Source organism: Borostomias antarcticus (genome assembly GCF_949987555.1).
Source record: "Borostomias antarcticus genome assembly, chromosome: 15".
NCBI classification, from domain to species: domain Eukaryota; kingdom Metazoa; phylum Chordata; class Actinopteri; order Stomiiformes; family Stomiidae; genus Borostomias; species Borostomias antarcticus.
The window spans coordinates 8,898,734-8,921,233 of NC_140248.1; the positions used below are offsets into that span (position 1 = coordinate 8,898,734).

The 22,500-nt window shown below is 51.4% G+C and overlaps 1 protein-coding gene across 4 annotated transcripts in view; it reads right to left on the bottom strand.

Moving 5' to 3' along the window:
- abr (ABR activator of RhoGEF and GTPase) overlaps positions 1–22,500 on the bottom strand; it is a gene marked incomplete at its 5' end in the record, with an annotated part of 129,567 nt that overhangs the window by 3,718 nt on the left and 103,349 nt on the right. For 3 of the 4 annotated variants that reach the window (XM_084449436.1, XM_084449437.1, XM_084449438.1), the window contains 3 exons: positions 1–100; positions 222–331; positions 703–762. The exon at positions 1–100 is cut by the window's left edge and continues 40 nt beyond it. In XM_084449436.1, coding sequence (XP_084305562.1) covers positions 1–100; positions 222–331; positions 703–762 — 270 coding nt within the window. Of the gene's footprint in view, positions 101–221; positions 332–702; positions 763–9,875; positions 10,041–22,500 lie in introns of those variants that run through there. The other variant, XM_084449439.1, reaches the window with a different exon arrangement.

Consider the following 22,500-nt stretch of genomic DNA (forward strand, 5'->3'; position numbering starts at 1 on the left):
CACCCCTGAGATCCTGTAGATTCCGACCTCGTCGATGCCCCTCTTCTCCACCTCCTCAATGCACTGCCGGACGATGTAAGGCACCTTGGAGCGCTCGCGCCTGGAAAAGGGGGGGGGGGAGGGAGTCCCGACACTCATCAGGACCGTCCATCCTGCCGATTTCTGCTAATATGACTGTACACACACAGCTGGGGGCCTTCATTTTGGCCAGGCTGACTTACTTTGTCACCACGCTGATTTTGACTCCGAACACCCCGCTCTGTTTTTTGGAGGGCGTTCTCTTCAGACTCAGGTCTCGGCTGGTAAACTTCATGGAGAACTCCACTTTGATCTGTGAAAACACGAGTCACACAGTCACGATGCCGCTTAAACAAGCTATATCACTGTACACAGCCAAGGAGTTGAATATACAAGGCTCAAGTTCTTCCTTTTGATCATTCATCAAGTGTAATTGGACGGGGCGTCGTTACGTCACAGCTGTTTAGAGACGTTGTGCTCCGGCGCAATCACCGAGTTGGTCAACCTCAAGGATAATGTGACACTGCCCTGGCCAAACCACAACACACACCCTTAGAATACCCTATCACTAAAACAGGACAACAGCGCTGGTCTAGGCTTAAGGTACAGTATAATGACTGACAGGACCAGGAATGGAATGAGGAGGGAATGATCTGGGGTGGATGTAGAACGTTCTCTTCTTACCCCATTCATCTCAATGACATCCATGTGCCAGTTCTTGGACTGCACGGCCTGAGGGTCCAACTGAAAGACACAGAGAGAAAGGAGCCACGGTTGAGTATACGTTGTCTTAGTCTATACACACATGCCACTTCAAGGCTTGGCACAAAACATATAATACGGTTGGAGTGATCGCAGTTGAATGATCAAAAACATACGATATGGACCTTCACAGGAAATACTTCAAGTACTGTGGATCAAAGACACAAACTGAAAGACACCCCTTGAAGATTGTCTTGTTTATTGATCTCTACTTCCTGTTTCACTAGTCTCTCTCTCTCTCTCCCTCTCTCTCTCCCCCTCTCTCCCTCTCTCCCTCTCCCCCTCTCCCTCTCTGACCTGGCCCTCTGCCTACCCAGGGTTCATTGCACTAGAGGAAGCGGTCTGTTTATCGGGACACAAACACAGAGACATCCGTGTTACGTTTCTCTCCCCACCTGGCCCACATGTCCGACATGCTCTGTCGACAATCTCTACACTTTCGTGCAGAGCCAACAGAACAACGCCGCGACCCGAGACCCAGCAACGCCTGACCCCGGGGGTCTATTTTGTGTCGCTACGTGAAAAAAAACGAAGACAGGGTTTTCCATTTGTCTCCCCGATGGAAATTCCCAGACAGGCCTGTCTATATTTAAAAAGCACAAAAATCCCTGGGAACTTCAGATTCCTCTTTCTCCCCCTTATTCAATTTCCGGGAGGCTGACATGTGATAAAGTTAATGTGCTTTGCCCCCTGTGTGGAAGCAGCAGCGGTGCACTGTGGGTAATGTGCCCCTTCCCTATGAACAAATGTGCACGTGTGTGTGTGTGTGTGTGTGTGTGTGTGTGTGCGCGCATCATGAGGCTGAGTAGAGCCTCTGTACCAAAACCAGCCTGGGGGCTGGGGGGCTGTCCCTGCCTAATGATGTGGATTATCTGCATTAAAACACACAAAAGCTCCTCTTTCACACATAATGAAACAGACCATTCAAACCTGCCACAGGGCAAATGCATGTAAGTATCAAATATACCTCTCTGCACTCAAGCTAACAAGAATCACATTGACATTAGACGAACAAACATCACACAAGACAACCAGACAAGGCTTCTTCAATGAAAGGCATGCATTGATAATTCAGATTAGACTATGGCGTGAACGGCAAAGCACGCAAGGACATACAACATCCCTTTCACTTCCATCCTAGAGTAGGTGGAGATCAGGTTCATCTAGCGCCTGTTCGTTCCGGTAGTTTGGTTGCCTGCCAGGTTTTCTGTGCCCCTGCTCAAACACTTGTGGGCAGTGAGGTGAGGCGGAGTGTTCCAGGAGAAAGCCATAGGGAGAGAGGCGCTGCGCTTTTCCCATTTGCTCTTGGCTGTCTCTGGAGAACTACAGTCTACCAGCCCACACAGTGGCAGGGCTGGACCGCATTTCCCATGAGGCCCTGGGAGAATAGCTCTGTGACACGATGCACAGCCCAGAGCTATCCATCTGCCTCAGATTAACCCTAGTCTCTCAACCTCTCCACTTAGTTTAGACTGAACACACTCAGACTGAACACACACTGACGTGCGCATGCGCGCACACGCTTGCACACACGCACATACTGTGCATACAGTACAGTGCACTGTACAGAGAGAGACACACACACACACTCAGGAGCCACTCTGACTAGCAGAGATTCTAATCCAGTGGGCTAATGCATTTTATAGGCTGATTCAGCAGCTCTCAGTGTATCACAATTACACAGTTATGTCATTATGAGCTTCCTTAATTATGTGCTCGCCTTGAAAGCACATGAGATTTACTGCTGAGCGAGTGCAAGGCTAGCACGCTTCCCTTATCGTAACATTAGGCCAGGACCCCTAAAATCTCATAGGGAATTTAGGATAATTAATTGCCTAATAAAAAGATAGTTTTTTGAATCAGTTGCTTGGACTCCTGCTATTACAATTGAGGCCAATTTTCCCAGCAGGGTTTGGGTTGTAGACTAGGTCAGGCGAAGCAGTGGAATATCTGGGCGACTTGCTTAGATATATACAACTACTACTGCCAAGAACTCAACTGGGCAAGTGTCCAACATACTGTACACACCCTGGTGAGACCTCCTGTAGCTCCCCCCCTAAAATGGACTCTCCCCCTGACCGCCCCCCCCCCCCCCCCCCCCCTCGTTATTACAATTACACTCTATGCACTTCTCTTAGAGTCTAAGAGAAGTGCATAGAGTGTAATTGTAATAACGACTACATGAATGAATTTTGACTCCATTCATTTTTTTAATATGTATTGTCTAAGACTTAGACAATACATATTAAAAAAATGAATGGAGTCAAAATTGGATCCTGAAAATAATAACACATCCCTTTAAGGCAGCCAGCACACTCAGCAACCCTTTAACCGCTGCACTGCTCACCTCCAGTCCTCAACTGTCTTTATTAAAGACTCAAGGAGGAAGCTGCCCTGTTTCTGCTCTCCCCCCCTCTGAGAAATGAGCTGCATGAAGAGAGAGTACAGACTGCATCGCTACAGCAGGGCATTGCTGTGTACAGTATATACTGTGTAGGGCACACTCAGATGGAGCAGATCTCTGCTGCAGTAATACTGAACCTTCTGAACCCAATGAACCGCGGTCCAGGACCAGAACACCAGGACAGGATGCACGGACAGAGGTTTGCTTTGAACTTGAACAGAGAAAGGCTCATCTGTGAAACGGAATGCAACTTGGGGGTTTGGGAGTGCGCCCAGTTGGCTTGGAAGACAAAGCGGAGATTGTCCTGTCCCTGAGTGACAGCTCAGGCAGCCAATCAGAGGGAAGGGAAGAGCAGGTAACAGAAGACAGATTGGGAGGAATGGAGAGGCGGGGGTTATGGTCAAAGCCTTTTGATACCGGTCCAAAAAGGAGAATCATGGTGCCGGTTTCACTCTTTGTTTGCGTCTGCTCGGCACATTCGCGTGTTTAGACGCGAGGGGGACAGAGGTTGGTGGCAGGATATGGGAAAGGTCCTCAACCGACATGGTTCCAATTAAGGATCTCATCACTCTCTCACCACCTCAAAGACTCTGTGTTCCCCCAAACACTGCGACTGGAAAGACCATCATGTACATGATTTAAGATGGATGTGAGAGCATGGTTTATGGATGTGTGTGTAACCTGGTGTCCTGTGCAGTCAGCATGCCGCTGCGTTAGACTGGAACACATTGTCCTTTCAGCTGCTCTTTGGCTCTAAACAAATACGCAGTGCGTGAACAGCATTGTGGATCGTCCTTTGGGGCTCAGCTATGAAGTTAAATTGTCCCTTCCTCCAACACTCCATGTTGACACCGCCTGACACACAGATACACAGATGTATGAAACACACACACACACACACACACACACACACACACACACACACACACACACACACACACACACACACACACACACACACACACACACACACACACACACACACACACACACACACACACACACACACAGTAAGCCTAGAGTGGGGGTGGATATCTGGGAAGACAGAATGTCGGGCCAACAGTAGACTGCAGCCCAGTGAGTGTGTGGCTGCCACGTGTTCCCAGGCACTTGCAATGTAAATCAAACACATGGTGCATCACAAACACATGTGCATCCTGTACATAAAGGCCTACAACACGCACACACACACACGCGCACACACACACTTCCTCTCATTCATCTGGTACATGGGGCCCAGAGTACCGAGGTGCAGGGTAGAGGTAGTTGCAGTAGACTAGCAGATGCCATAGAATGGTCCCTCTGGGGCCGCTCCTACTGTAAACACAGCTCCTGGTGAACTGTCCTGAACCCTCCAGGGGGTCCTCCATCCTCCCTCAGCCTGCTAGGGAGCCTGCCCAGCTACCTGCTCTCCACATCCCCCCGCTGTAGGAGTGGACTGGATGGGGGTACTACACTGTAGGCTTCAGTGAAAGAAGCAGGGTGATGAATGATTCATGTGAAGCTGTGAATCAAAGTAATGGCTTCTGTTCAGACCGGAAAAACTATATATATATATATATATATATATATATATATATATATATACCACAGAACAAACTTGAATGGTACAGTATATACATTTACAGTACAGTACCCATGTTCAACTTCTCAGCACTGGAATGTGCGCGAACACAACAATATGGTACTGTAAGTTGAATGAGTCGTGATGAAAACGTAGAGTCCGACACAATCTTAATTAATTAATTGTTGCATGATGGGAAACCTAATCCATTTCAGCACCAATATTCAAATCAGGACTAATTATTAAAGTATTAAAGTTGAACTTTTGATATGAATTAATTAGTTCCTCTTGATATTTCTTTTGTGTTCCCATGAACAGTACCTTTCTGTGGCTATTCTCAGCTTGATAAAATATTGATTCAGTGAGTGACTGATTTTAATTGGTTCTGTTCCAAACCCTTTTAATTACTAAGTTAAGTGAATTAATGGTTTCCATTTGATTAAAAACTAACCCAGTGGTTGTTGTTGAAAGTCTTGTACCAACAAGATGATTATGAAATTTTTAGCTGACATTCTGCATGTTAGTGGCTTGTAAACAAAAACAAGCCACTGTGACGGTACTTAGAAGTACTTTTAACCAATTAATGCGCCGGTAAACAGCCGCTGATGATGCAATCATCAGCAAACACGCAAACATATTGCGCTCTAAAGACCCGGCTCCTTACACAACCATGCCCCTGGCGGCGGCGCGCGCGAGCAGCAGCGCTGATGTTCCACGTACGAGCGGCGTGATGCGATCCGGACTCGCCAGCACCAGGAGGCCACCGTGGCGACTCTGGGCTGGGCTCTAATGTACTCTACTGTCCAGAAAGTGTTCCCAAGCCTCACGCTGACCAGAGGAGAGACCAGAGGAGGATAGGGAGGAGGGAGGTCAGTCCTGTGAAGTAGCACCCAGGAGACAGCGCCACACAGGCCAGAACCCTCCCCCAGGTTCAACCCTTCCCCCTGTTTACCCCAGCGAACTCCCGCCTCCTCATACGCGCACTCACATGGAGACACGGCTATCGCTAAAACCACAATGCCAAACGTTCTCAAAGTCGTAGGATCAGTGGTTACATCCTCCGATGGCCTTCGTGTCGGGTCTCGGGGAGAGAGAGAGGTTTTCATCGGCCTCTGCTATGGGAACATACAGTACTGCGGTCAGCAGTGATGAAAGCAATAGGGTATTCAGAGTGATTTGTTATCGGAAGCACAAACACTATTGCCTTTGGACCTGCATTGTAAAGGCAGCGACCTGAATCAAGGATCTCCATCCAAGCAACAGAGCCTACAGTTCCAGTCGAGCCGTCTCATAGTAATCATCTTCGCCTACAGTAGGTAGACTGGTAAACTACGCTCCCGCTAAAACTAATCCCACTGAGGGGCAGCTAATGAGCCATACCAAAGGCCACTGCATTTAAACACTGTGAGACTAATTGGATGATTCGAGACTATCCCTCGCCCCTCAGCCCATATCGTCAGCCGGGGGCGGCGGGTTTGAACCCGGCCCAGCGGGGAGAGGGTCAGCGCGGGCACTAGCCCGAGGACGCTCCCCTACCCCCCGCCCCCCCCTGGAGCTCATTAGCCAATCAGAGAGGCAGTTTGAGGGGATAGATGAGGGCTAATAAATGCCTGGACCCCCCCCCAGTAGCGGGCAGAGATTTATGTGGCCTATAAAGAAGGCCATTAGGGGGCTGGTTGGCATTTTAGGTTCCTTTAAAGAGGCACCGGGGATGAAACAGTGATATGTCATCTACACTAATCAGCATACGGAATGGAACAGCATCATTCTGTGCAGGCTGAGGTATGATTAGGGGAGAGAGAGGGAAGGGGGGTGATGGATATATTGTATTCTCTACCACGCCTTCGCCAGCGCAGACTCATCCTTTGTTCCTCTTGTCCTCCTTTCTGAAAAGAGAACCGAGGTCCACCGAGGAGCAGCAGCCGAGCACATTAAGGAAAAGAACATTAGGTCCGAGAACAAGAAACGCGGACTACTAAGTAAGCAATACCACTCTCATATCTCCATGGACAGCAGGGAAGTCATGATCAGCCTTCTTTATGCCAGCCTAAGCCCTACCAAAGCCTCTCCTCCACCTCCCCCCTCTCTCTCTCTCCTCTCTCTCTCTCTGCATGGTGTCTTAATTAGACCCAGTGCTGGTTTGGGAGAGAGACTCCTGTGTACTCAATGCCCTCCTCCCTCCTTCCACACACTCTTTTATAAGACACACACACAGAGACACACACTCGTCGCAGTATGCCTGAGACGCACACACTCTCTCTCTCTCTTTTCCTTCTCTCATTCCTCCTCTAGCAGCACAAACATTCTGCAGTCTGAACATCACAGACCCACTCCCCCCACACACACACACACATTTCCTCTCCTTCCTCGACTCCTCTGCCCCTCGTTAAAAAGAGTGAGGGCGGCCATGGCGGAGATGCCCGTACAGCCACATCAGTTCAAAGGCTCCCTCTGCCTCGCTGCAGGATAAACACAGCGTAGGGGATCATTCACACTCTGTGACCCCGGGTTAAGGAGCCGGCTGGAACTGTGCTCTCATTCATGGACCTGCAGTCCACTGCCCAAGGCCTTCAAAGCCTCATTCAAAATGGATGAATGAGACTTCATAGTTGCAGCAAGAGTGTGAGGGCATGCCATGATGAGCAGGGGTGTGTGTGTGTGTGTGTGTGTGTGTAAGAGAGAGAAAGGGAGTGGAAGAGAGAGGGTGTGTGTGTGTGTGTATGCGCGCGCCAGAGAGAGAAAGAGAGTGGAAGGGGGAGGGTGTACAGTATGTATGTATGTGTGTGTGTGTGTGTGTGTGTGTGCACGCAAAAGAGAGAGAAAGGGAGTGGAAGGGGGAGGGTGTGTGTGTGTGTGTGCGTAAGAGAGAGAAAGGGAGTGGAAGGGTGTGTGTGTGTGTGTAAGAGAGAGAAAGGGAGTGTAAGAGTGTGTGTGTGTGTGTGTGTGTGTGTGTGTGTGTGTGTGTGTGTGTAAGAGAGAGAAAGGGAGTGGAAGGGAGAGGAGAGGACTATGCAGGGCCCCATGCGCGGGCGAGGATGTTAGCAGCAGCGGGTATGTAAGCAGCGTATACAGAACGGTGGGAGGACAGTGAGACATGTTTCCCTGATGGAAGTGCCCGGCCGCGTGCATCCGCTTAGTCCTGGTGGGATGACAGAGAGACAGGCGGACAGACGTGTCCCCCGCTCGACGGCAGGTTCTCACCACAGCGACGCACCTGGGGGGGAGGGGGGGGCTGGGGCCTGGCTGGGGTGCGCTAGCTGGTCGGAGGCGAGGGCGAGATCGATGCCGTTAAGCCGGGGGCCTAGCTGTGTGTAATCCGTGTCTTACCAGACAGGATGTGTCAGTAGGGGGTTGGATTGGGGTGGGGGGGCGTTAGTATCATCAGAGCCAGTAGGGGCTTGGGGAGCGTTGGGGGGGGGAGCTTAGTATCATCAGAGCCAGTAGGGGCTTGGGGAGCGTTGGGGGGGGGGCCTTAGTATCATCAGAGCCAGTAGGGGCTTGGGGAGCGTTGGGGGGGGGGCCTTAGTATCATCAGAGCCAGTAGGGGCTTGGGGTGCGTTGGGGGGGGGGCCTTAGTATGATCAGAGCCAGCCAGACCGGGACTACAGCGTCCAGAACACACACATGGCCCGGGAGCTGCGTCCTTTGTTCCAACGCCGCTGCCCTCCTGGAAGCTTATTATGCGCATAAATTACTGCCCAAAGTGCTGGCCAAGCAGAGGGTGTGTGTGTGGAGGGAGAACAGTTTCCTATCGATTACGGACGGACACACACGCACGCACACCCACAAACTACACATTAGTCACACCTTTATGCAGAGGGCCTATTACCTTAACAGAATCCCAGAATCGCTGCTTCTTGACAGCTCAGCACAGAAATAGCATCTCCCAAAGACAATATTCTCCCTCACACCCACACGAGTCACGACCGAGTTTCCGGTATACCTTTAACAGCAGCCCTGTGTGCGCCTGTTTCTTTGCGTGTGTGTGTGTGTGTGTGTGTCTGTGTGTGTGTGTACGTATCTATGCGTGAACGCGTGCGTACATGTTGGCACGCACGTGAGCGTGTGTGTATTCCCCAAACAGCCGATTTCAACTTGGAACTTGGAAGAGGAAAGTGGACCATGCTTCTTCTCAGTGTGTTGTGGGGGTGACAGTAATTGCCCCCTCTTATTAGTGTGGAATGTCCCGGCAAATTACTCTTACCCCGGGGTGCCAAATACCCTCCCCCTTTTCAAGCCCTGTCTACAACCCCCGACACTCTAGGGACTCTAGGATCCACACCTAGGACCAGGCCACTCGCCCAGCACCACACCACAACTGTGAGGTCATGATCGCAATGCCGACCTACAGTAGGCTCCGCGTAACACAGCTAGCTTGATCTTTCTCCAAACAGACCACCAGGGGGAGCAGTTTGGGCAACGCCACATCGCCTCTCTTGACAAGCCACCAGCTACAGTATCACACAGACACACAACATCAGCCTCTGTGGGCAGGTTTCACACTGAGAGGAGAGCAGGAAGACAGGAGAGCGGTAGACGTGGAAGAAGAGGATGAGGAGGGAGAGAAAAGGGGAGGGGGCATTCTCTAATCCCTCACCGGAGCATCTCACAGGCCAGAGCAATCGAACAAACACATTCTAAGCACTGGAATGAGGTTTTGATACCCAGTTTGTGTGAACCAGCACCAATTCTACAGTGACGCAACATTTCACTACGGGGTGAAATTGGCCCGCCGCCCAATTCCACCAGAGCAGCACACGCACTGAGTGACACACTCGTCTGATAGACGTCATGACAGGCAGCTGCTGGCGTCGCTGGATGATGTGTGCGGTGACCACAGACCACAGCGCGGGGAGGACCAGACAGTAGGGAGGGTGACACACGTTCAGAGGAAGGAGAGAAAGACCGTGGGAGAGGGGATGACAGAAACATGACATGAGACACGCGGTCAGAGACAACACAGAGAGAGAGAGAGAGAGAGAGAGAGAAAAACAGATGGCAGTGACAGAAAATACAAGCCGCCACGCGAAGCCGTGGACACACACTGACACAAAGAAAGCCGCCGAGAGAGGGGGGTTAGAGAGAGAGGGGGGTTAGAGAGAGGGGAGCAGCAGAGGGGGTCTGAACCTTTTGTCTGAGGAGCTTGCTGCGTACGCGGCCCCACAGCTTGGCCCCGGTGTTGGTGTGTCTCTTGATGGTGGAGGTCGTCTGCTGCTGCTCGACACAGCAGTGCTGCTCCAGGCGCTCGCACACCGAGTTCAGGTTCACGTCGGGCACCATGATCTCCGTCATCGTCCCCGAGCCTCTCGGCCGCAAGCCTCCGGGCCCCGCGGGGGTGTGGGAGGGGAGGGGTGGCGGGGGTCGGGGGGGGGGGGTTAACGCACGCCGCTTCTACCGGGGGACTCGGGTCCCCTCGTAATCTCTCCGCTCTGTCCCAACTGACTGGACGCAGCACTGTCCAAACACGAGTCTCGCGGCGGTACCAGAACACACTACCACGGCTGGAATGCTCTGTTAATATTGGAGAGGCAAAAAGGTCTTCAGTTGGGGTTCTTATAAAAAACAAAAAAAACACACAAAAAAAACGGTAAAATTGTGAGGAAGGGAGGAAGACTGCGGAGGTTAGAGAAGAAGGTTCTGCTTCAGTCCGTCAGAACCGAGGATCCTGCCATATCTGTCCTGCTACTGGAGCCTGAGAATTCCTCACTGGTCCCTCTCTGGTCTCTCAAGCTCATTCCACAGTCAGCTGCCAGCATCTCCTCAGCTCACTATCTGATTCCCAGCAACGCAAACACAGGCACAGAGAGAGAGAGAGAGAGGGAGAGAGAGGGAGGGAGAGAGGGAGAGAGGGAGGGAGCCTGGAGCAGGAGGAGGAGGGGGAGAGAGAGTGAGCAGCAGCCTTCACCAACCAGCCCTGTTTCTCCAGATGTGAACACACCTCCACAGAGAGGAGGGAGGGAGGGAGGGAGCGGGAGAGAGAGAGAGAGAGAAAGAGAGAAAGAGAGAGAGAGAGATGACAATGACGACAATCTCCACTCTGTCTGTCTAACCGAGTCTTGCCCTTGTCAACCCCTTGCTATAACTCCTCACCAATTCAGGAAGTGAGCAAAGGGTAGGGAGAGGGGAATGTGAGAGGGGGGAGAGGGAGACAAGAATGTGACAAGAGCGAGATTTAGACCTCATCTGAACTCAGCAGCACAAATTGTACGGAACATGCTGGCAGTGTTGATAGAACGGCAGGGCAGAGCCTCACAGAGACCGACAGGCTGTCTGTCCACATGCGAGATGAACGGCAGCTCATTTCACGGAGCCCCAATAAAAGGGTTCTCTCTGCCGGTTTGCGGAACGTTTCAAGTGAAGACAGGGCGTTCGGAAAACATTCTCTTCCCCTCCTCAATCTCCCTCCACTCCTTCTCCTCCTCTATCTCATCCTGTCTGCCGGTTACCATGACTTCTCCTCCACACCTCCACAGTTCACTTACTCTTCCACACATTACAGTATGTACGCTGTGTGTGTGTGTGTGTGTGTGCGTGCGTGCGTCTACAGGGACACGGTAGGGCTAATTGACCCGCAGTGTTTCCGCCACGCTGGTTAACCCTTCACCCTCCTCCTCCCCGAGCTGTCTGCCCACGTCAGGAAATCACTCAGACGCGACCGCTCTGGGGACAGGGGAGCCAATCGCCATCCTGCGTCCGGGGGGGGGGGGGGGGGGGGGGTTGCCTGCTCCGCCGCCTGCTTTTAAGCAGAATATTTCTGTGTGCGATGGGTCGATATGAGCAGGGGAGAGCTTTTCATACTCCGTCTGGGTCCTCTGTCCATTTATAGAGGGGAGAGATGTTGTCTGAAGCCTGCATCGCACGCCACAACACTCACTCAGACAGACAGTCTGTCTCTCCTCATAGGGCGGCAGTGATTCAGGTCACGCTCAGCGCCGCAGACCTGCTGTCTGAGGTCGACCGCTACCTTCAGATAGCTCCGCCTCCACAGTGCGCAAACACGCAGGGCCCACCAGTCAAGCCACCGTCATACTGATATGGTGCAGATACCCCGCTTCCTCATCCAGTAGAAACGCAGGAATGCCTCCATACAGTAGATGATTATCACTCTGAACAACAGCGCAACGCCGGAGCGGACGGACACACGTCTGACGGGTGGCGGGAGGATGAGTCACGCTCCGCAGACAGGCCCGTAGATAGGCCCGGTAGACAGGCCCGTAGATAGGCCCGGTAGACAGGTCTGGTAGACAGGCCCGGTAGACAGGCCCGGTAGACAGGCCCGGTAGACAGGTCCGGTAGACACAGTTGACCCGGTAGACAGGCCCGGTAGACAGGCCCGGTAGACAGGCCCGGTAGACAGGCCCGGTAGACACAGCTGATTGTACTCCGACACACAGGCTGCGCCTCAGCTCTTTATCACAAGGCAAAACAAGGCCTCCTGTCCATCCTCGGTCTCCAGCACCTGACTCTCAACGGGGTCGTAGCCGACCGGCGCGACGCGGCGGGGGCTTGTGTTTAGTTTAGTTTATTAGGATCCCCGCTAGCGGTTACAAATGCTAACAGCTACTCTTCCAGGGGTCCACAGAAAAACTCAATACACAACAAACCAAAAATACACAGTCAACCCCATGTTAACGGCGTGGAACACTGTGGTCGGTCGGACCGGGCCAACAAACCGGCGCCCCTGCTGGGTGTGTACAGGCTGATGGGGGGTGGGTGGGCGGTGGGGGGGCCTTCTGCGGGTCCGTGCGTCTCTGTCTGGCGTTTAGATAACGCTGAGGCGATCAAAATCTGACTGCAGTACGAGAGGCATGCCTGCGCTGCTCACACAGTGACTCTTTGCCAGGGTATTTTTAACTAGAATTTTAAGCATGAGACATGCACACTCATGTGCGTCATTTCTGGGAAAGAATGTCTGGGAAAACTGATATTTAGTGGGAGGGGAGGTGGGGGTGACAGGGAGAGACGGGGTTACTACACATTTTTGGGAAGGAGAATCACAACAGCACGTGAAAAACAGTGACAAAACCCCAGCCTCTCCCTATAATATACTGTATCACTGCACTAATGTAAGAACTATTCATTAAAAAGCACTAATAAAACATTATTATAGGAATGTCATCTATCACACTTAACAAACTCAATGCTATGAGTACGGAGGCAAAATTCAAATCCGGTTTAAATCCTCTACAGTGAATTAGACCATGAATTGGACTTTTCTGAGTCTGCCAGTCAAAAGCAGGATGCTGTGTGTATGTGTGTGTGTGTGTGTGTCTCCTTCGCTGTCATATGGAGCCAGGAGCTCTCATTAGAGGCCAGACACATAGAGAAGGTGGAGCGAGCTGACTGACAGACAGACAGACAGACAGACAGACAGACAGGCCCTCTTTCAACCGTCTCCCCCCCCCCCCCCCCCCCCCCCCCAAGGCCTGATCAACCTGACAACACCATGGCGAGAGGAAGCGCATCACCCCAGCGCCTCGGCCGTCAGCCCCCCGTCTCAGGGTGACGTGTAGTTATTTACCCCCTGCGTCGTCTCAAAGGCTGCCTGTCTGAGTTCTCGTCAGAGCTCGGCGAGGGTTACCAACGCTCCCGCTGTCATCATTAAAAAGCCGGGGAAAACAAAAAGATTTCCACGTTAAAAGTATGGTCTCTTTCAAGGTTCGCGGTACACAAAGAAACGCCGATGCGAAATCCCAGCAGCCCTGTCAGGTGACGTGCACGGTGCTGTGTGTGGGCGCGTGCGTGTGTGACAACGTTGTCTCCTAGCCAGCGGTATCAGTAAGCCAAAGTGCAATGGAGGGACAGGTTCAAACATTCATGTTTCAGCACTGCTGTGGGCAGTTCATGTAGAGTCCAGCACTTCACATCGCATGAATGACCATCATTCTTGCGCACACACACGCGCACACACACTCGCGCACAGACTCTCAACCACACACACACTTACTATACACATCCAGGCCCCCCACCCAGTCCTGTAGTGTGTCCTCATGGCTTATTTATGGACGTAATGACATGTCTGCATAGGAGCAGTGGGGAGAATTCACACAGCTTCACGCACACATAAAACAACCCTTGTGGGTCTGCAGGAACCACAGCATGTGTTTCTGTACCGAGCCAAACTCCTCAGCCTCCATTTACTTCACGAGTGACATTTAAACGCGACATAATAACAGGACAGTGCTGTGCAATGATAATGTTTTGTGTGTGTGTGTGTGTGTATGTGTGTGTGTGAGAAGCAGGGGTTGGCTTCGACCTGGATATAGGTCCTGGAGAATGGAGAGAGGGAGAGGTAGAAACAGAGTGAGACAAAGGGATGTGTGGGGGAGAGAGAGAGAGAGAGAGAGAGAGAGGAGAGAGAGAGAGAGAGAAAGAGGGAGACAGAGGGAGGGAGAGAAAAAGAGAGAGAGGAGAGAAGGAGCATACAGCCTGGCCCTGAGTGCCTGAGCTCTGACATCATTACCAGTCTTTTCTCTTAATTATAGATGGGCAGGGTGGCACGGCCCTCCATAAAGCTGCTCCATATAACAGAGAGAGAGAAACAGAGAGAGAGAGAAGGAGAGAGAGAGAGAGAGAGAGAGAGCGAGGTCTAAACTAGGTCTGTGCCTGGCCTCACAGTCTGCTTGGAACACCTCACTGATACACCTGACTTTCAGAGTTCTATTCCCAGTGTGTCTGAAACAGCCTTGAATAACCTTTGAAACAGGAACAGATTAGATGAGTCTGTGTGTCTGTGTGAGATGCTAATTGTTCCCAAGGGGGCATTATGCTAATTATCAGTTAATTATCCATGAAATCCAGGTACAGATATAACTGGGAAGTCACCTCCTCCTCCATAGAGTAGCCAAATGGTGTCTCTTTATTAATGTTGGTGAATGCAGATGGGCATTGCGTTGGTGAGAGATGAATGTGTAGAGATTAGTGTATACAGTTTATTAGTATAGTGTAGTGTCATGGATACTGGTGTGTGTGTGTGTTTGTATGTTGAGACCCAGTGTGCCCCTATGGCAGTGACGATCACAGTTACCACTCAACCAACCCCTGTGTGTGTGTGTGTGTGTGTGTGTGTGTGTGTGTGTGTGTGTGTGTGTGTGTGTGTGTGTGTCCTCCATTGACAGAGCTTGTCCACCACCTGCCCATGCAGTGACACGTGACACAACAGAACCGGTCTGGCCAGTCTGGACTCGGTAGTGAGGCAGCTGGACAGTGACATTAACATGATTACGCTGGGTCATAACACATGATGAACCCTGATGAAAGTAGACAGGTTGGTTCTCATAAAGAATGACAATGCACTGTAGATCCGGTTTGTGTGTGTGTGTGTGTGTGTGTGTGTGTGTGTGTGTGTGTGTGTGTGTGTGTGTGTGTGCGTGCGTGCACAAGACAGGTAGGCGTGGGGCGGTTGCGGAGGTTCGTGATTGGTCGATGTGGCAGCTGGGTGACACAGATAGCCATGAGTCATAGTCTGAGCGGATAATTCGATCAGGTTTAATACACAGCATGGTCGCCTCTATAAATAATCCCCTAAACAGCCCCCCAGCTTCACTTTTAAGGGGGGGGGGGTTCTTTCATGTGGGGAACCCCAGGGTGCAGGGCCCATAGGGGGGTGTTCAAAAACTCATCCTTCCCTTCTTTCATCTAAGTGGTGGAGGGCATATCTCAGATTAACCGCTCCATCACGACTTAAATCTCTTAGAACAAAAGGAGAGAGGGGGAGAGAGGGAGAGAGAGAGAGAGAGGGAGAGAGAGAGAGAGAGAGGGAGGGAGAGAGAGAGAGAGAGAGGGAGGGAGAGAGAGAGAACAAGGGGAGCCTGGAGAGCTCCATCATTAACATGGAGCCTTGTGTTTGAGGGAGGAGGAGAGTGATGGGTAGAGGAAAGGTTGGGGGTGTTGCGCCCCCCCCCCCCCCCACCCCCCTCCCCATCTTCATCAGGCCGTTACCATGGAGATGCTATTTGCAGTACTGAGAGAGAGAGAGAGAGAGAGAAAGAGGGAGAGAGATGGAGCGATGCAAGAGCAAACAGAGGCAATGACAGAGGAATGGAAACTATCTTCCTACCTGACACACCTCAGTGGTGCTGCTGGCTCAAGTGAACAGCATGGTGAACATGGCGGCCATTTTTAATTCATAGACTCACTGCTAGAGATTGTGCATGCTCCAGCTGAGCTCTCCAGGAGCAGCAGTGTGCCACACCGTGTGTGTGTGTATGTGTGTGTGTGTGTGTGTACATGCATGAGTGAAAACAAGTTTTAGTGTGTGTGTCGTTTTGTGTATATGCGTGTGTGTAGCCTACGCTGCAGACAGGGCCTGACCCACATTCCTCTACCCCCCCAGGGAGGAAGCCCCTGTTCAGAGATGTAGGATGGAGAGCGGCCTCCTGAGGAGCAGGTCCCCCGCAACGCACACACACACACACACACACACACGGGCACACACGCACACACACATACAGACACTGTTTCAATAATGCACCGCTGACCTGAAAAAAGGCTCCCTACCACAGCGACCCAGTAACCTGTCGACCCCCCCCACTCCCAACCCCCAACCCATACTCTCTTACCCCCCCCGTCAATCTGTCACGGAACCACAGGCATGCAGTCACCAGGGGGGACCAGCTAGGGGAAGAGGAAGGAGGGGCATGGTAGGGATGAACTCAACACTGTGAGGGGCCTCGCAGCCCTCGAGGAAGCAGGATGGAGGCTCGCCAGGGTGGTTGATGAGGAGAGCCGTATAGGGTATCCCAAGTCACGGGGGGGAGTACTGTAGCCTAGGTGGATTGGTCACAGTCGTATGAAAATGGATGCCAACGCCCGCGGAAAAAGCTCCAAGTGAAGCTGTGATGAACGAATCAACGGCTGTTTTCAGCTCTGGAGTGAAAGCCGTGCTCAGGAGCCACGTTCTCGGTTCTGTACCCTCACCTCCTGGTAGGTGTGATCTCACTGTGCGCTGTGACCTACTTCCTGGCCAGGGCTGAGGCGTTTCCCGGGAGGCTGGCCCACCTGCTACAGCCTAACGATGCAGTCAGCAGGGTAACTAGATGTGTCTGTGTCCGGGTTCGAGGGGCCACTGGCCCCTGGGGACCGACCGAGGGTGGTGCTACCAGACTGGGGAGGAGTCTGTTGGAGAATGTTCTATTAAACCATAGCTGTTCTACAGAACCAAAGAAAGGTTACAGGTACTGTAAGACGAGACACACGCACACGCACACACACACACACACACACCATCATCAGTGTTCATCAACCGTCCCATCCCGCCCCAGAAGACTGGGTCATATTCAATTAACCTGCTGGACCACCTTCCACTGGTGACGCTGACCAACCATTAAGCCGTCAATGAGAAGGTCAACACCCCATCACCGTGTGGGGAGGCCATCAATTCCCCCACACTGGGAACAAACACCATCTATAACCAGGTGAAACTCCCCCCCCGGGGAAAATCAATAAACTCCCTCCCTAGCCCTCCAAATGTAGCCATACATCCTGTTAATGCTCGGCTGCAGAGACCCAAATCCAAACGTCAACAACATTAGCCCTGTCAGAGGGGCACGCTCCTCTGGCTGATCTGCAGCTCAACCCTGAATCTGACACGGTGCGACGTCCCTCTGCTTATCTCTCTCTTATTTTCTCTCTCTCTCCCTCCTTCTCTCTCTCCAAGTAACTCTGGAAACACTGTTAATCAATACTTCGAAGCTAATGGTGGGATTAGCGGCGGGTGAAGCGTAATGTGTTCCATGTGAGGTCTGGCGTTGCGGCCCTCCCTCCCTCCCTCCCTGGTGGCCTGCCTTCCCCCGGAGCCGCGCTGGCCTCTCTCTCCAGGAGCCCTTCCCTCGCCGAGCGTAAACACCAGATCGGGTTACCGGCAGGGAGAGGGGCAGACGCTGGCAGGGTTACCAGCCCAACCCGAGATCCTCGCGGCCGCTGTCGGACCGTGCCGATAAATCTCATTTCACGAACGTGACTGCGCACAGACGGACTGCTTCACACGCGAACTTTGATTATCTTCGAAAAGCAATTTCGAACCCATCTTCTGAAAACAAACAGACCATATTAATGTGCAGTAAACACCCAGATGTTCAGTTATGACTGTGAAGCAAGTGTAATTTCTTCCCTCCCTACTGCACATGTGGTCAGTTACCCCTGCCCTCTCCGTGTCACCATGCCCCCCCGACACCCAGCGCTGCTCTGTCCACTCCGCGTCCGTACGCCATACTGTACATTCTGCCGCTACCCGTTTGGTTGTGTTTCGCATCTCGTCTATTGTGCAGCACATTACATAATTCAAAGCCTGAAATAGACTTTTGTACTGGACCATGGTAACAAACCACCCCCCTCTCCCGGCCTGTCATCCCCTCACCGCCCCACAAGCACGCACACACGCACACGCACACGCACACACACACACACACACACACACACACACACACACACACAGACACAGACACACACACACACACCTCTTTGGAAGGAGCATAAACAGCCGAGCAGCCATCTAGTTTAGCAGGCAACACAACCATGTTCTGTTCCTGCCAGGGGCTCTTTTAAGGTTGATCAGATAGGATTTTATGAGACAGAATGCTTTGAACAGGGGGATGTTTGGAAATATTGAACGTCTGGGAGACACACCAGAGAACAAGTTAGACAGGGAATGTTTTTGTTCTGCAGTGCACCTCTATATTAAAACCCCTGGTCCAGCCAGCTCGTTTGGACTGTGGTATGGCTCCTAGCCTGGCCCTACAGAGTGAGACAGATGTTTCGTCAGGGGGAAGGTATTTCATTTAACCCCCCCCCCCTCCCTTTTGCCCTCTGCCCTGAGCGAGGAACCTGGGGGTGCCAGGGTGACCGTTACCTCATCTCTCAGAGGACTGACAGGTGAAGAAGCAGAGCCTGGGGGTGTCCTGGGGGGGCTCTACAGGGATCTGGGGGACATTTCAGGCCAGATGAAAACAATTACATCATCATCATCATCATCAGGCTAATGAGTGGCGGCAGAGGGGCCCAGTTGAGTGGGCCTGGTTGGGAATCCAGGAAGTGAAGAATAATGGCTCCCATTATTTACAGCCATGCGGTTGTGAAAGCGGTAGAACAATAGCATTCAGAGCTTGTTACCCGCCGTGGTGTTTACGCGTCTGTCTCACTGCTGTAGCATACCGCACTCACAGGGAAGGAATGTCTGGCGTCAATACTTTAGGTAAACAACCATCAGTCTGGCTATTGGCCAATCGTATGCTGGTGGTATAACAGCAAACGGGAGCTGGAGCTGAAATGGATGCAGCACCAACTGCTATAACTACAGCTAATGCTGTAATCATTAGGCTGGCCTATTACCGCGCTAATAACGCTAATACCGTGAAATCTAATTTAGAGAGTCTGATTGATATCAGAGACTTCTAAACAAGGGAGAGGTTTCCTGCTTTTTTGAGCAACCACCACCACCACCAACAACAACCACCAAAGCCAGGACCCCCGGTCTAATCAGCTCATCTCCGTACAGCCACCCTGCTGGCCTGGCCGGTCCACAGCCCTCGTGATTAGAGTGGTGAGCGCCCCCCACAGTCAGAGGCGGAGCCTGGGAAGGAAAAGGACAATCTCCCCTGGAACCCGTGGAGAGGAAGTCATAGACGGGGATCAAAGACTGGCACTGCCCCCCCGTCTGGCCAGAGGAACACGCCAACGTAGCCGGCCAAGGTTACTGCATTGGAATGAACTGTGAACTGTTCACGCTATTGAACATGTGTGTGACTCCGCCCTGTAGATAATATCCACTGTCTAGTATTCTTCCATGTGGTGTTAATAACAATGTTATAATATAATATTATAACTGGCTGCTGACATGGCTGATAACTAATGTGTCTCTCACCACTCGTGACGTGCAGTTGACCGTCTACAGAGCCGGTCATCTCCCTCTGACCCGTGCTGACACGAGCAGGCAAGCTGCTGTCTACACGGCTCCCACACACACTTGTTACCGTAAACAGACCACGGCGGTTAACGGTTTATCGGCGCTGTGCGTAGCACCAGGCTGTGTGTGAGCGTGCGTTGGTGTTGACGCAGGGCTACAGAGCCAGCCCTGCTAGCAGCTAGCGTCAGCCTCAGTTCACACAGGGCCTGCGGGCTTGGCCGGGGACCAGGGGAGGTTACGTATGGAGAGGCCTCTCCTCTCCTCACCGGTCAGCTCCTAGCACAGCTCCAGAGCCTCTGTGCTCTTTACCGCCTCGTCGGACCACAGCAGTGGAACGGACAGTGAAAGGTCATCCGGGCGCTGCCTGACGTACAGCACAGCACAGCGAGCTCTCGGCGGTGAATGTGAAGAGCAACCGCATTTTCAAATGGCGAAGTTATAGTGGGTTAAGATGACTTTTATTTATTTTTATTTTTTAAATGGATGCAGATCTGTCCACAAGGAATTTGGCAGTGCAGGGTATCTGTTTCCTAAGAAATCTGACTGTTTCATCTCCTTCAACAGGAGGCGGATGCTGACGCACACCATTTACACAGCATGTGTGTGTGTGTGTGTGTGTGTGTGTGTGTGTGTGTGTGTGTGTGTGTGTGTGTGTGTGGCTGGGGGCTGTCAACAAGACTCCCGCTAGGGTAGTGAGGAGCTACTCGACCACTATAAGAACAGAGATGGAGCTCCCTGATAATACTGAACCAAAATAAAAGAGAAAGGAAGGCCCCCAAATGACAAGTCCAAGCAAGTTCAAAACTGCTCTTAGAAATTTCCTCACTTCCAGGAACATCTGTCACTGTCATTTTCCAGAATCCCTGCTTCCTACTTCATGGGAAAGGAAGGGGATCAGTGACTCAGCATGCTGGGCTGCTTCCTGTGTCTGGTAAAGCTAGCGAGCTCTTGCAGGTAGCCCAGCCGTGTCCCAGGCTGCCGCTGGCCTGAAGAGGACAGGGCTCCAGAGAGTCAGGGACTGTTTGTTGTCAGTCTGGCGTGGACGGCCTTGGCCAAACAAACGCCGATTAGGCTACGGCGAAGTGATGACACCGCAAACACGCAGACGCCACACAGACTACTGAGTCTGAGAGAGAGGGAGAGGGAGAGAGAGGGAGGGAGGGAGGGAGGGAGGGAGGGAGGGAAGGAGAAAGACAGAGAGAGAGAGAGAGAGAGAATCCTGGCCATCAGAGATAGCAGTAATGACATTTCATTATGTACCAGCTCGGTGACACAAACATTCAAGGCGACACAGAGCAGTCAAAACAACAAATAAACAAAACTACTACTCAAATAAGCTACACGATCTATGCTGGGTGTAGTCAGTGGAGAAAACACTTCTAAGTGGACAGAGTGGAGGGAGAAGAGGAGTTTGATAACCAAATGACATTTGAGGGTAAATTTAAAGGACCATACCAGTCTAAATAGGATTTGATCTCCTTAAACTAGTCACCCAACGTATACAGTATCACATTACCGCAATCCATTTTCCGAAGTAAAGCTCATGTTAAAAAATATTTTTGCATTTTCGTGTTTTACTTACATTTCAAAAGTTGAACATGATGGCTTTAAAACTTCTTTTTTTTTTTTTAATTGTTCCCTCGTTGCGCTGACAAACTCGTCCTTTGAATTTGAACTCCTGCGCTATATTCTCTAATCCACCTATGCTAGATTCTCTACCCAGCGCTAGCAATGGCTGCCATGTAAACAGGAAGAAGACAGACTGTTCAAAGAGGGTTAAAATGAAAATAATAACTACTGAAAATTATTTGAAACTAACCGGGACGAGTTTGTCAGCACAAGGGAACAATTTAAAAATATGTTTTGAAGCCATCACGTTCAACTTTTGAAATGTAAGTAAAACGTGAAAATGCATTTTAAGCGTGAGCTTTACTTCGGAAAATGGATTGTGGTAATGTGATCAACATTTCATTTTCATTCTCCTCTAGTCTAGCCTTTTGTCAAATTGAAAATGAAAACACTGACAACAGGAAGAGCCTGTCGAGATAATGACTAAGACGGACAACAGTCCATGAAATGTAACCTTTCTTTTTTACTCTCCCTCTCCCTCTTGCTCTCTCACTCTCTCTCTCACTCTCTCTCTCACTCTCTCTCTCACTCTCTCTCTCTCTACTACTGATGACTGAGGCTTAAGCTTCCATTCACCATACAGAACCATCTGTTTGTGACCGAGATGAGAAAGTTCAGAAGGAACCCCAACAGAGGACCAGGTCTGCCCGTCTGGATGGACACTGAAGGGTGGCCAATGACAAGTGCATGAACAAAAACAAGAAGAATGAACTGCCTTTGGGGACCTTTCTTACGCATGCACGAACGCACGCACGCACACACACACACACACACACACACACACACACACACACACACACACACACACACACACACACACACACACACACACACACACACACACACACACACACACACACACACACACACACACACACAGACACAGACACAGACACACCCTGGTCTCTCTAAGGTGATTTCTATCAGTCAGACTGACTCAGTTTATACAGGGATAAGACTGCTCACTGGGGAATTGGAGAGAGGCACAGGCAAATAAGCAGGGAAAAGCCAGGTCGCTCTGGGGCCACCCAAGTACACACACACACACACACACACACACACACACACACACACACACACACACACACACACACACACACACACACACACACACACACACACACACAGGCTGTGTTGTCTCTTCTTGACAGGAAGGGTAAGGCCTGGGTCTTGGTGCCCTAGTGAACGTGAGCGTCTGGCCCACACAGAACCACCGGGAGG